Source organism: Pundamilia nyererei, unplaced genomic scaffold, assembly GCF_000239375.1.
Source record: "Pundamilia nyererei isolate P.nyererei 1_Seehausen unplaced genomic scaffold, PunNye1.0 scaffold00068, whole genome shotgun sequence".
NCBI lineage: Eukaryota > Metazoa > Chordata > Actinopteri > Cichliformes > Cichlidae > Pundamilia > Pundamilia nyererei.
Genome location: NW_005187469.1, coordinates 330,245 through 346,016, shown reverse-complemented (window position 1 = coordinate 346,016; position 15,772 = coordinate 330,245). Strand labels below are relative to the sequence as shown.

Here is a 15,772-nt window from a genome sequence, read left to right as displayed (position 1 = left end):
TCTGCAAAAAAAACCAACATTGTTATATAAACCATCCATCTGTCCAATTTCTACCTCTTATCGAATTCAGGAGGATTGGGGCCTATCCCAACTGTCATGAGACAAGAGGTGGTGTAAACCAGGACAGGTTACCAGTCTGTGGCAGGTCAGCAAAAATAATAAAAAAATTAAATAAAATCCCTGCTCATTAAGCTTGGGCATATTTCCTTGCACTGTCGTTTAGCACAATGATAATGAACAGAGGATTGCTGTAAAACATGGGTCATCTTCATAACACAGACACAGAATGACACGGTTTGCCTCGGAATTTGTTAATTTGTTATGCTCATGTAACATGTGTTCATTTTTCTAACAATGCTCAAGAGCATTGGGAAAATTACGGGAATATTGGATGGAGACCTGACTTTTTCTTTTAATAAATCAGAACATCTGGTCCACCAAATTCAATCTTTAGTACTGGTGAGCTGTGAAATTAAGCTTCAGATGAGAATCTGAATATTGCAAACAAGATGCTGGATTCCCATTGAAAAGCAGAACTGCATGTAATGTATCTGGCAAAAACAATTTTAACATACATTTTACTAACTTTGTCGAGCTTTCATGAGCAGCAGCATTAATGTGCATGCAGACAGTTGCCAGACTTGGCTACACCTGTCTGCAAGTGACGATGTCTTAGGTATTTGATTAGCAGGATGAAGAAAATGTTGACCATGTATGCATGGCAATATGAAGGGTAGATGTCAGTATCTATACTTTGATAACCTTGGTTTTTATACCCTCACTGGCCACTACTAATACAATAGTAGTATCGCCCCTTTTGGATCCCCTTTGCCTTCAGAACCGCCATAACTTAACTCATGCTTAACTTGTTGGAAACATTCCTCAGAGGTTTTGGTCCATATTGACATGATAGGATCACACAATTGCTGTAGATTTGTTAGCTGCAAATCAGTTGTGAGTCTTCTGTTCCACTCCCAAAGCTGCTCTATTACATTGAAACCCTGTAAAATCATTGTTCAAGAAACCAGATTCAGGTAAACTTAGTTTTTATGAAATGGTCCATGTAATAAGCAGGAGAAAATGGGTGGATGGGATGAACATGACATATCACCCAGCTGCCTTCTATTGTCCAAATTTGGTGAACCTGTGTGAACTGTCGCATTGGTTTTCTGCCTGTTTCTTGGCTAATAGGAGTGGCACAGGGTGTGGTCTTCTCTTTCCCATTCTGATGCTCAGTTCGAACCATCACTGGTCATTTTGACCATGTCTGCATTCCTAAATCCACTGGGTTGGTATCATAATTGGTTGATTAGACATGCTATTGGCTTTCACAAACAGGTGTCTGTCAGAGCAAATAGCACAGGTGTACCAGGTCTACCTATGTGGACAGGCTCTTCAGCAGAAATAGCAATTTCTGAATGTGTGTGTGTGAGAAGTGCTTGGATGAATGGGTTGTTTAAAGCACTTTGAATGCTCAAGCAGACTGGAAAATGCTCAATAAGAACTAGTCCATTTACCATTATACTGGAAACTTATTTTTTAGTTGTTCTCTGAGCAGTTTATAAGTAGTCTATAATTTAGTTTGGTATTGTGGATGGTGCTGCTTTCTCTGACACCCTCAGCAGATGTTTTGGCAGGTGATGTTAGAACTGGTCCTACAGGGGGCAGATTCACACTGCTGTACCTGTCACCTATTAAAGACGACAACTTCCTTGTTCAGAGTGAAATAAAGTAGATATGCCTAGTTGAATTGCCTGTCATCCACCCGTTGCGAATGACTTAACCACATACATATTTGTGTTGGTAGCCTACAGTCTAATTCAGGTTAATTAAATTCTTGCCTGTGAGGCGGGCAGTTAAACAGGATCCTTGGCAATTCAATGAGACCCTACAGACAGGAGAAGAGGGAAGAACAGGGGTGGTGAGAGAGAGAGTCAAAGACCGCCAGGCGCACGATCCAGCGCTGAGAGCCATCGACGAGGAAGTATAAATGAACCTGCGATGTGGAAGAAGGAGAGCCGCTCGTCTCTGTAGCTCCTGCAGAGATAGATCGTCACCCGACAAAACGCGCGCACCGAGATGTCGATGGGATAATATCAGCAATAATGTGCCTTATTGGCTTCGCGGCAGTGAGGTTTGTGGAGAGAAGTGAGACGGGGGAGGAGGAGGGGTAGACAGCCTGGCAGACAGGTGCGCGTTGATAGTCTGTTTCATTTTCTCTCGGTCCGTTTAAGTGATAGAGCCATGGATACCCGTAAGGAAAGCAAGGTAAGAAGACAACCCATGAAACCCAAAACGACGAAGCCAAAGGAGAAGAAATACAAATCTGGTAGGTTTACTAGACGGAAATCGCTTCGATCTTTTGGGAATTTCATGGGAAGGATCCTTAAAACTTTGGGCACTTTAGCGCACTTTGGCGACGCGGAACAGCAGGACGCAGAAGACGACGACGGCGGTTTCGGGCAAAGCGCGTCGGGTGGTTTTAAAGATAACTGTTCGCAGATCTCCAGGGAAGGAACCGTAAAGAAGAGCTCCACGGTTTCGTCCATTCACGGCTCGGTGAAAGACAGGCTGTCGTGGTGCTACGGCGACAAGACCCCGGGAGTGCTGGGACTGAAGAACCACGGCAACACCTGTTTCATGAACGCCGTGGTTCAGTGCCTCAGCAACACGGACCTGCTCGCCGAATACCTCGGGTTGGAGCAGTATAAGTCGGATATTTGCCTCCAGAGGGTTAACGGGGAGGTGAGAGGAGCGGAGTCGCAGACCGCCAGGGGAGAGGTGACAGAGCAGCTGGCGTCGCTGGTTCGAGCGCTTTGGACACTGGAGTACACGCCGCAGCTGTCTGTGGAGTTCAAGGTAAGGATGGAGACGATTCACCTGAACTGAACAAGCTTAGGCTTCCCCCATTGAGGAGAGCTGGCGTGATTTTTCTGTTTTCTATAAAGAGAGTTGTTCTCAAACAGGTACTCCGGTGTCAACTAGAAACAAATACTCTCCACCCGGTGGGCATGTTATTCATCTTGATTGGTTAAACTAATTGCAAGTGGCCCCGAAACCCAAAAGTCTGCTGCTAACTGTGCCAGTGTTGTTGCTGCTATTTGATTAACTGCTCACTGGCAGAGAGAGTGCTCAAACTCAAGCACAATGAAACCACAATTACAGGACCTTAGGGCGTTTTAAATCATATTAATACACTTAACTAGAAGCCACATAGTTTTCTCCTATTGCACTGACAGTGTTTGTGGGCCAAATCAGTGCCGATTGATCGTGCTGCACTCAGCTGAGGGAGACAAGGTACAGAGATATAACACACTGAAAGCTAGAAGAGGATCAGCAGGGGCCATGATTACTCACTCTCGTGAAGTTTGTGCCACAGGCTCCTCTGGTAGGTCACCTCGGCCATGAAAAAAAAAGAGATCATATTTATAAGCTACACTTTTTATTCACATTCATCTCTTACTTTCTTCACATTTAGTGCCACAAGCTGCATGTCATACCAAAGTTGCCTCCCAAAAAGCGATCGCCTGTCAAAAAGTTTAAAAATACTTCTTAAAACTTTTTAGAAGTTGCCAAAAAATGTCTGGATTGATTATAATAAAGAACACAGAGTCATAAAGATACTTACACAACAAACTCTTTGTAAATTATGTTGACTACAGTCCAGTCCATTTATTAATATAAGCTAAAGACATGAAAAAAAAATCATGAGCACAATTAAGAAACGAGGGTAAATATTTGGATAAAAATTTAAAGGTGTGAGCTTGAATATGGTCAGAGGTCAGTGGTAAACCTTTCTGTCCCAGGCAGTAATAATAAAACAACCTCAAGACCTCATGGTTTCGACATTTTATGATATTGTTTGTTGAAGTAGTTGCAGTTCGGTAACCATGTGGTTACTGATTACACGTAGGCTGTGTTATCTCTGCTTGGCTTACCTGTTCCTACACTTCAGGTGGTTTGTCTGCATTCCCAGAGTTGTGAGAGAAGACACGCGGTCTTGACTCACAAACACAAAGTGTTCAATGCAGAGGATGGTTCATTAGGGGCTGCTTCATAACTGAAGCTTTACCTCTTCAATTTAAGGATGTTCAAAACAACAAGTGATCAAACACTTACACACAAGAGGCTTCTTGCTCCTGTTACTCATTGCAGTTGTAACTGGGAGCTGTAGAGGCTTAGACTTCTCTCAGGAGTGGTTGGATGGTAGCCAATCAGCGGGATTACTTAGAAAAAAAAACCAAAAACAAAAAACTGCTCTGATATATCAGTAGCACAGGGAAACTATGAGTGATTAGGTATGTAATACACAGACACATACAGACGCACACACATATGTGATCACACAGGCACACATTACTATTACTATTCCTAATTATTTTATTTAATCCTTTATTATTATTATTATTATTATTATTATTATTAGCAGTAATTTAAGTCACATGTATTATTCATTTCTAATTGGTTTAATGCTGCTCTTGTTTTAATGAATTGTTTTATATCTTTTATATCTATATATTTTATCATTGTTTTAATCATGTGCATTATTTTTGTGGTGTTTTAATCACAATGCTTAACGATTGTGTTTCATATTTTAGCTTTACGCTAATTTCTGCCTGCAGTCTCTGTGGTTGCTCACATCTAATGCTGCTCATTGCACTTCCACCTTGAATTAAATCTGCTTTATAAGCAATGTTCTACTAGCTAACTTGGGTGTGAGCATGCTGAAGCTGTGAGAAAAGGTCATGATTCAAGTAGAAGAAAAACTTGATGGTGTTTCAGTCCAAGAAATATAAAGGGTAGCTGGTTATGATATTATTACTGAAGAGCGTCTGCACGAACGGGAGATCAACTCCTGCTTTGGGAAACTAATGTAGCCTGAGTCTTTTAAAACAGTCAAAAGTCTGATACGTGAAGATAGTATGCGCAACATCATAAAGATCATTTGGATCTAGATAACAGGCCTTGCATAAAGAAATTCGTACAGTAAACACTTAATATATTGATCTCTATTGAACTGACTCTTTATGGAGTTTACGTGCTCCCTCTGATACTACAGCTTCCACACAGTCTAAAGACTTGTTAGGTTAATTGTTGTAGATTGTAGGTGTAGATGAGAAAACACATGGTTGTGTACTCTGTGTGTTAGCCTTCCCACATGGAAAAGATATATAAAAATCTTATAAAGTTTGTATCTGTCTTGTGTGAAACTTGTATGAAAAGCATACAAGAGTGAAAACAGATATAAGATCCCTTGAAAAATTCACGAGTAAATCATATAAGCCTTATATGATTCACTATATGAAGTAGGCCACATCTGATGCAAGTCTTTTATAAGTTTTTTCTATTTCTTTTCCATATATGGTTGTGTTGTGGGTTGTGTTGTGGGTTGTGTTGGACAGTCTAGGATGTAAGACGAGTGGAATAGACCCCAGGTTGGGTAAGCGGGAAGAAAATAGAAGGATGCTACAGTGTGCACAGCATGATGATTAGATCCTCATATGAATATTAACTGTTAATGTCAGAATGTACTTTGAAAGTGTTTTTCTGTAATTACTCTCATGGTTGCCTGTAATAAAAAAAAAGGAAAACAAATCTTTCACACACATTTCCTTTCCTTGGGCCATTGCCTTGACACAATGATTTGTACGGGTCCGCCTATCCCGGAGTGAAGCAGGAGAGAGGATGTTTACTGTAGCGAGTGCATTTGGCCTGGAAAAGAGGATCCCCCCTGCTGCGATGCCTCCAGTGGTGTGCACTCAGAGGGTGAGCGAATGAGGGAGGTAGAGACACTGCAGCCAAACTAAAGTAACGTCCTTGTGATCCTCACAAGACCCCTTCGTCTGTAATTAGAGAAAGGAACAGACAGCCTTGACATGTGCCGGTTATTGACAAATTTGCTCGCATTTAAAGAGAGTCACTGGCTTGTAATGAAGTGGGTTAAAAAAGGAAATTTATATCCGAGATAAAGGCTATCGCAATGCTTTTTATTACTCTACTTTGTTTGAGATCGGCTTTAATGAATGAGCGGAAATTAGAAGTCACAGAGACTCAGCTCAGAATACACCAGAATAACGTCAGGCTTTTAGAAAAATAGTTAAGTCAGTGATTACATGTCAGGTCTATCACCTTGAAGAATTATGCAGAGCTGTGACACAAGACGTTTTTCGATAATGAGTTAAACTTAAAGTGGCTGCTATCATCCACCACACGCTGAGAATTATCACAAAATCTCAGCACATGAAGTGCTTGATCTGAATCAGAGGCAGATTCAGATCAAGTCTGTCAGAATGTGTGGAAGTGTCTGATAAGCTGATGGAGGGCAGGTATAGCTACCAGACTGGCAACACCTCATACAAAGGTTTCCGTTGACATTCTAGGTCAATTTACATTCTATATGTAGCAAATGGGCCTCATCCAAGCATGCAATCCAAAGAAGTGATAGCATATCAAGTGAAATCGGGGCTACTTTTCAAAAATCTGAATACAGACGTGCTTTGAAATTTCTGCTTCCCCATTGGTGAGCCTTGGCCATTAAACTTCAACACCACTGTTGTTCGATATGCTCGTTATATGTTCACAGAATTCCTTCAGAGCTTATTTAATGTAGCCCACCTGCTCATAATATTCTCATAATAACCACATGTAAATTATCCAATGTGCCCCCAAACGCACGCTTGCTTATAAATTACACTAATCAGCCTAATGGAAGAGCTTTAGCTAATGGTTAGCATTGCCAGCGTTGCCATTACTGCTTCACAGCACATTTGATCATCAGATCTCATTTTATTGGTTGGGCCAAAAGTTGTCTACATCAGTTTAACTTGATGACAGAGCAAGCTCTCTCTTTTTTCAGCTTTATACTCCCAACCTGAACAATTAACAGTGCTATAACTACTTTTAACAGATGCTGAAAGGATCATTATCTTTTTTTTTTTTAAACACTTGACAGGATCCAGCTCTGTGGGGCCGGGGGAGCTTAGTCTGGAAGACTGAGCCTGGTGTTTTAAGTGGTTTTGTTTGTTTTGGGGAGAACAGGTCTGTGACAGTAAAGCACACCAGCAAGACTGATGGTTTGTTTGCCTTGTCTTATTTCTGCTTCGGGGACCAGTCTGATTCTCGCTTTCAGTGCTGAAGAGCTATACATTGTGCACACAGCGGGGGGGACGTACACCACCTGGACTCCCTGCGCTGAGCAGCACAGAAATGCCACGATGGCGCATCATCCCAGTTTGATGAGCAGCATTGTTTTTTTCCCAGCAAAACAGATGGGCTTTACTTTTAGATTCAAGTGGGATAAACAGGATGATTATAAAATACTTTATTGTGCTGTAATAATCTTTATATTTTACACCTGGCTACAGATACGCTCTTTAGTACCTGTCTTAGCTGTTGAAGGGAAATTTAAAAAAAGAAGCTTCAAACACTTCATCTCACACAACAGTGGAGTTAGACTTTTTAAAAGTACGACAACAAAGCCGCCATATGCTGTTAGAAAGCAGCATGCATTCCCACGACTCAGTGAGTCGTATTGTATTATATTGTACCTGCAATATAATGTACCCGCTGTGGCAACAGACAATAAAGAAATGCAAGGAGGAGTCTGTGTCAGTATGACACCTTTTCCCACCAGGTTTATTATCCCTGTCATGATTTATATATTGAAACCGAATGACATAAGACGTGGAAAAGCATCAATACTTACTGTACTGGGGTGTGACAGTGCGATAGCCAAATCATAGAAGGGAGCCTGCTTTACCTGAGTCATGGAAAGCACAGACACATGTAAAGCACACTTTCAAAAGGGTATTTGAATTGCAGTTTCCTGCTTTTCTATCAGCTTCAATTTACAGCCTGATCACTGTTATTTCAGTAAAAGTTCGCAAGTTAAGTTTCACTTATTCCTCAATGTGTGTAACTTAAATCATTTGGGTTGATCTGATTTGTTAACTTAAGAAGTCTAAATGCAGTTTTTCACTTTGAAAAACTGCACAGACACTAAATCACTCAGAAATGATTATTTTCATCACATATCTTCCCCTTTCTTGTTCTTCACTGATATCTCATGCTGGGGGTAGCTGTAGAAATGCAGGCTTTGTTCGTTTTTGACTCGCATTAACCTTTATTGGATGATTACAAACATATTCTAACAGAGAAATTGAAACTGGAACGAAGAGACAGGGAGGGACAGGTGCTAAGATGCTAAGAGAGAGACTCATTTGTCTGCTCGTGTTTACGGGTTAGCTGGGCTGACTGGAGCCCAGCTGTTGCTGATTAGTGGAGGGAATGTTTCTTATATGATAGAGAGAAAAGAGAAAAAAGATAATAGAAAGAACGGGCAAAGAAAAGAGGACAGAGAACTTGTGCGTGTTTGTGTGATAGATGAAACAGAATGATGGGAAGGAGAGCGAGCAGTATAGAGTGATAACTGCCCTGCTTCTGTTCCAACAGCAAAGGTGATCTGACAACACGAACCAGCTGAAAAATGAAACAGCAAATGGACCAGTCAGTAGTGAGAGATTCCCCCCCCCGTTCCAGCTACACCTGTTGTTGGGGAAGATAGGTGTATGCAGGAAAACAAAAGCATGTGCAGTTCCTCTCACGGTTCCACCTTGCAATGGTTTGTCAGTATCACTCTCTGACCGTCACTAAGGAATCCAATCAAGCCTGTTTGTCAAGCTGGATCATGATGGGGTGAGGTGGTGTAAATGTTTTTTTTTCTTTTAGGGAGAGGGGAGGGTCATTTGTTTGATGTATGTTTATAGTAAATTCCTTCCCCGCCAGCACTCTAATCTGTCGTTTACACAGCAGGAGGATGGATGTGCGATGGGGGTAATGGTGTGAGGTGAAGGAAAGGTTGCAAGATACAAAACCGAAACAGACGTCTGAGTGTGGAGTGCAGCCCTGTCTCTGCTGACCGCAGGAGGTCATGACCCCTGCTGTGCAGACTGCACAGGTTTATGGCTGTCTTTTGTCATTCTGCTATCTTTTTCCAGTGCTTTTAAATTCTTTGGTGTTTTCTTTTTTTGTTTTTTGGGGAGTGAAAAACCCCGACAGTCCTAGACTCTATAGCTTTATTCCTCTGCTATATAAACAGCCAAGACTTTCTTTCAAGCAGAGTATTGGCTTTTGGTGGACTGCAGAATAACAATTGGAGCATCCAGGGGAAATTCAGCTTTTGCGAATGTATTTTTGAAAACTTTCAACTTCCTATACTGTAAAAAAGTTTATATCTCTCTGTTTAAATCTGTTGATGATCCAACAGCACATTTAATTCATGCTCTTCAATAACAAAAGAGGATTAAACTCATTGAGAGAAACTAATCATGCTTCAAGCTATAAAGAGAACTGCTCCCTGTGCCCTCTGCACTGAGTGGCGCTCAGTCGTATGTGGATGGAGAAGATTCTTCTAGACTGATCAATAGTTCTTTCAGTAAGGTCCCTAAAGCAGGCCCTTCCACCCACCGCTCTCCTCTCCTGCACTACTTCTGATGTGTTTACTCTACAAACACTTACGATACTTCTTTAGCTGTGGATGGGTCAGATCTGAGCACTGCTGGTGTTTACAGAGGAACTTGACTTTTCAACCTACCTGCTATTCTTTTCTTTTCACCTCCACCTTGCCTCAGTTTAAACAATGCCCTTTCTTTCATTTCCCTCTTTACAAGAAATCAAATACAAGAACTGCTGCTTTCGAATACAACTTCGCCTCTTTTGTGACTCACGCGTGCACACAAAGAGAAAAATGAGCGTGAGACAACAGTGCAGGCGAGGCCAGTGCACTTCCATTGCACTCAAGTCCTAACCCCTTGATTTCCACCAGCTTTCAGTGCCCAGACTGAGTCTCGTTATTGTAACCTTGGAAACTCTCCTTCCCTCTCTCGTCCTTTGCATTTTCTCCTCTCTCATTTCGCTGATAGCTTTGACAAACTGTGCTGCCTGTGTTTTTCACTTTTCCTTTCTGGGCCTTCCACAACTGTGCTGTCCTTTTGATAAAGAGACAGAAGAAGAACACTAACTGGTCTGTTGAAACTTCGCCAGCATCCTTCCCTTACTCCACCGATCCTTTTCTCCATCTGTCCCACATCCCTCCATCCCCTGTCAGTGCTTTCTCATAGTGATGAAGCTCATTAGCGGGCTGTCTCTGTCAGATAGAATGGGGGGGAGGCAGGGGGCTCCCTCCTGTGTTTATATTTAGATACTGGGATACTGCAGGTATGATGTGGTGATTTTTAATGAGGTGCAGAGCAGAGCCTGGATGCTGTCAGTCACACATAGAGAAAGAGTGACTGAGAGAAAGCAAAGTAGCCACCTGGTGTAGTGGTAATCAGTTTTGTCTGTCATTTTCTGTTCCACTCATAAATTTACTACTCCTTCCTCATAACTGAATTGCAAAGACTGGACTTTTGTTTTTTCCCCCCCAAGAAACACCTGCGATGTTGTGGATACAGTTTGTGTGAGTCTCCTTTTGAAATGCAGTGCATATAAATGTGTGAAGTTCATGAATAGCATGAAAAAAGGTGGCGCTACAGCTAACCAGCACTCCAGCTTTTAGCAAACAGCTAACCATTAAAACTCCTCATCTTACTTAAATGCTACTACAAAAAGCTAAAGACTTTCAGCTTGGATTCACTCTTCTTCCCCGCTCAAGTTACATCTATTTACTCATCAATTAAGGTCTGAAAGAAACCCATCTGCTTAGAGTCAAGGGGAATGGAGAAATACCTGTCTGGCATCAAATGGACCTCTTTGCACCAGCTGCTAGAGAAGATGAGCCCGTTGGGAATGGCACGATCTGATATCCTCGTGTTGGTCACATTTATGTGACGTGATACTTTTGCGACTTCGGAAAAAAATGCTGTAAATAAAATCTACTTAACTTGCGAGAAACCGCCTCTGTCCGCCGATCCAGCAATTTGAATTCTTTGCATTTCAGATACTGCTCTTTAATAAACAATAAGCATTGTACATATTGTCCTTGCAACATTGGAATTTCATAAATGAATGAATGGCTTGGCTTGCAAAGGTATTACGTCACAACAAGCGATTGGTCACTTGCAATGTTGAACCTGGAACAACATTTATTGTGATGATGTGGGAACAACACCAACACGAGGATATCAGATGGGTGCTGCTGTTGGCACGGGAAGATACTGCTGGAATTGGGAGACAGTTGGGAGTTGAGTCTAATACAAGAGTCTGATCTAATTGCTTAGAGTTTGCATTCTGGGGTGTTATATGACACTGAGAACAGATGCCACCTTCATCTCTCTATACACACAATGTGTCCTTTGGTGTTGGTGTCTTGACACACTAGCCAAGGCAATCCATTTGTGGCACTGACATGCCATGAATTCCAAGTTAGAAGTCTGAAGAAGTGGCATTGGCAGAAGTCACAGTGTTGCCTAAGATCACTCGAGTGAAACCAGAAAGTATTACAGGCTTTGACAATGACGCTCATCAAACCACCATGCATGATTACGTCACCTGATAAAAACTGCATCAAATATGCAGAGCAAAGATGTGACGATAAAGTTAAAGAAGTTTTATTTTTCACAAACATGAAGGAATATTAGGAGTACATTTGAATGAGTGGAACTTTGTTCTTTGCTTACAAGAATTTATGTTTCTCTGTCTGTAAGATGCTGGCATTAAAAAATAGTTTTGGCCTTCGTAGTAGTTTATGATGCCTTTACTTATGTCTGTGTCTGTGAGTGAAATGTGGATCAAACAGTGCAGAATATTCCACGTATTTATCTTCAGAAACTCCTGAGCTGCTTTCAGAGTGTGAGATGAGAGATGAATGATGAGCCCTCTGCACTTCTGAATTCATTAGACCCGATTCTGCTGTCTGTGACCCAGTACCACTAAAAGCCATGTATGCCCATGCCATTATACTCCCTCTTCTGCCTTTTATACCATGTTTTTTGTTTATTACGTTCGGGAGCATGAGACATACCAAGCCTTTTTCCACCCTATTTTCATCCTGGCTTTCTGATAAGGGTTCTTTGGCTTTATATGCCCAAACAATGCTGTTCAAGGACTTGTCTGGCTTTTGAAGATATTTTTTTTGGCAATAATACATGGATAATAAAAGGAATAAAAGGCTGTCATCCCTGTATTGTACTGTTTAGTTCCAGGAAATCTCATTAAGTTTGACAATGCTTACTTAGTTTATAAAGTTCTAAAAACAATGGCTTTTATATTCTAGACAAAGGTTGGGTTGTACTACAGAGGAAAACATCTTTTTTTAATGTCTTACGGATGTTTTAGTATGACTTATCTGATCATGACAGACGGAAAAGCATTGCTGTTTTGCTGTCTCCCTCCTGAGTGTTCCAAACCAAAACTAATTTATAAATGCAAAAGTCAAAGTTTGTTAGAAATCACCTGGAAAGACAGATTAATTGTGATGTTTCTCCATCCCACAGAGCATTGTGGCCAAATATGCATCTCAGTTTCGTGGAAACTCTCAGCATGATGCCCTCGAGTTCCTCCTCTGGCTTTTAGATAGAGTTCATGAAGATGCCAATTCCAGCCCTGACAACAACAACAGCAGCACCCAGACCAAAGCCAATGCCAAGGTAAGTCTGCGTCACCGGTTTTTACTGATCCGCCTTGTCTGGTTTGAAATCACTGTTTGTTATTCAGGCCAGTTACTTCACTGTTAAAAAATAGAGTAAAAATTTTAAATACTTCAGAAACAGAAGTTTTAGTAAAATAATAACATAATCTCCTCTTGGGTCTTGGCCACTGTTTTCATTTTGTTAGTACCTTGGATCTCTTTGTGTAAAAAATGTATAAATTCAATACTAGTTATATTCAGTTATATTCATCACATTCAACTCCTTAGTTTTTACCATTACAGCCTTGATAAATTGAATAAATACATATCTGCAATGTTACGTGGTATTATAAATTATTAATATGCAAACCTGTATTTGTTTCTGAGTTTATTTAGTATTTGAGTTTTATTCAGATTTTTTTCCCAATGCTTCAAGTAACAAACAGCAGATTTTTGTATCCACTGAGCACTTGTAAAGTTCTTCAATTAAAAGAACATTTAAAGCCAATAACCACAAAAATATAGGATTAAACTGGCTCCAAGATCAGATACCTTCCTTTGGGCTGGAGCTTTATTAAAGCCAACGATCACCAACTTTCTGCTTAAGCTGGTTACCATAGCCCCAGTCACAGGTATGCTTTGCTGACTCTTGCAAGTTTGGAGTAGTGGGACAGCGCTGGATCTATTTTCATTGCTCACTCAAGTTGTTAAGATTTCTCAGACACCCCATTTCTCTGATCATTTCCAATTTTATTTTAAAAATTTGATATGACTGTTATGAGCTGTGATCAGCTTTAGTCCAAAGCTGAATCTTGGTCTCATTCGATTTCTTTTTAAACACACACAAAAGTGACAACTTTCTACAAATATACTTACACCTGACACTTCCAGGTTGCACTAAAATCCATCAAATTTGTTTTAACAGTGTGATCAAATTTAAATTGCAGAAGTGAATTTCACGAAAAACCCAAACAAACAAACAAACAAACAAACAAACAAAGCACTGTTAAATTATGCCAGTAAATGTATTTTGGGATGCAGTCTTGTGTTAATGTGGCAGTCTTAATCATGGTTTTCATTTTATTTAAGGAACATGGGTAAGAAAAGAAATATTTCTGGGGGAAATTTGTCTCTTCACCACAGACCTTAAATCTTCTCTGCTCCAAGTGGAGCTGAATCTGTGAAGGGTCAGAACGGTTTTGTTCTTTCAGCTGCAGTTGGTCTGAAATGAATCTTTGTGTGCAGTGACTGTTTTCTGAAGCTGCTGAAGTGGCAGTCATTCATTCCCACACTCTCCGTGTCCTTGTCTCTGTCTCTGATGTGGGATGCTCACCTTGCTACCGTGCATGTGGAGAATTAGAACTATCACACCAGAACTAGGTGTGATATGGTTAAAGGGAACAAATGGTAGACATGTCACATTTTATGGCAACTATAGTTTCTACTGCTACATTTTTTCTCGAGTCCCACTATTTTTTTTAAAAGATTATTGTTGACTGATACAAAATTAACTTAATGTTAAATGTTAAAGCAGTTTGAATTTAGGTGGTTTTATTTTCTGGCTGTTTAAAAGAAAATGAGGATATTTTTGAAAGAGTTTTGGCTGCTTTAGGCTAAAAACTGGTGTTAGGGTTTAGTTGGCATGGTTAATAATAGGAAAACGGGCTAGAAAATGCATCATGTCCATGAATGTCTTTACAAATATTTGTGTATTTTATGACACTGAATACTAAATGTGAAAACCTGCTGTGATCAGCACCCACTCTGACATCCCTCTTGTGTTTAATCACGTATGCTAAGTATCATCCTGTTTCTTCAGTTCATCTGGAGTTTGCCAACCATGCGGCCTCCGCTACAGGCCGCCAGCTGAGGACTTGGTAGTAAATGAATACTGTTACAAGCTTAACTGTTGCTGCACTGCCACCCAATGTCCAGCTCCCCCACTCTGACACCAGTGCTAATAGCGGCTGTCCTTTATGCAACATAAACAGCTTAGGACTGTAGCTCTCATTAGGCTGCCAGTGAATCATGGTATGATAAAGCCGCTTTCCTCCACTGTGGCAGTGAGGCAGAGATGAGGAAAATAACTGGCTTTTTTCACACGAGCCAGGAATTTCGATTTATTTTATTTTTACTTTACAAATGAAATACTCTTTCATTTTTCTACAAACTGATTTCATTCATGCAGCACTGTTGTAATTCAAAAACCTTATATGCATGTATGGTTTTACAATATTTGATTAAGTGGAGATTGTTTGGAAGAACTGAACATTTATTAAGATACAAAATTCAGTTAAGCTATTTGGCGATTAGACTCCTATGACTCATCATAGCAGACTGGAATCCAAGCAGTGACAGGAATTAAAACAGGACTTCCTGGAGTCTAGACACTGGTCCTGGTGAAGATGAAGAGAGATGTTTGGGTGGCACTCTGAGGGTCCAGGGTGAGGCAGAGATGGGTATGAGGTGGGTTGCATGAGAGTCTGAAAGGTAGAATGACAGAAGAGGACTGGGATTTTAAAGCACACAGCATGGAGGCTGATTGGCTCAGAGAAGGCTGGAAAGGAGATGATTAGACTACATAAATGATGATCAGTACTGAGTTTTGGAAAGTGGAAGGGATATAAAGGCAACCCATGAAAGCAGTCAGAAGAATGATTATATATCTCGCTTATTGAACAGAAGCATAAGCTTATTTAGTGATGAAATCTATGTTTGACAGTTGGATTAAAAATACATAAAAAATATTCAGTGAAGACACTCTTCAACTGCCCAGACTGTGGTTTTGTTTTCTTCTTTCATTCCATTATACTCAACTGCAAAGTAGCCTTTAATCAGATAGCAATCGGCTCTTACACACACTCCCCATCTTAGCTGTTTTAAACCTGTGGCTAATCTGTTTTTATCTCCTACTTACAGATTGGTTGAGACTTGAGTTTAGAAAACTAAGTTAAATAACAACAAAATCCATGGTGTGAAATTCACAACAATCCTTCCTGTGCATAACCTCATAGTAAGTGTTGTTCCACTTCCTTGTGTGGGTCCAGTCACACTGAATAGTCACATAACAAACATTTGATATCAATCAAAATGCTCATTCACAACTAAGGCCGCTTTTGTGCATCCACATTTTATTTTAGTTTAAATACTTAAGATTTTTAAGGTCCATGATCTTGCAGCTGATCTTTCAACTGATTGGTCAATCAG

The 15,772-nt window shown here is 40.6% G+C and overlaps 1 protein-coding gene across 1 annotated transcript in view; it reads left to right on the top strand.

Moving 5' to 3' along the window:
* Positions 1-2,212: 2,212 nt before the first annotated feature.
* The window catches only part of usp43a (ubiquitin specific peptidase 43a), a 116,906-nt gene continuing 103,346 nt past the window's right edge, over positions 2,213-15,772 (top strand). The window contains exons 1-2 of the mRNA XM_005736218.1: positions 2,213-2,859; positions 12,432-12,584. Of these exons, the coding sequence (XP_005736275.1) occupies positions 2,245-2,859; positions 12,432-12,584 (768 nt within the window). The 5' untranslated portion in view covers positions 2,213-2,244. The remainder of the gene's footprint in view (positions 2,860-12,431; positions 12,585-15,772) is intronic.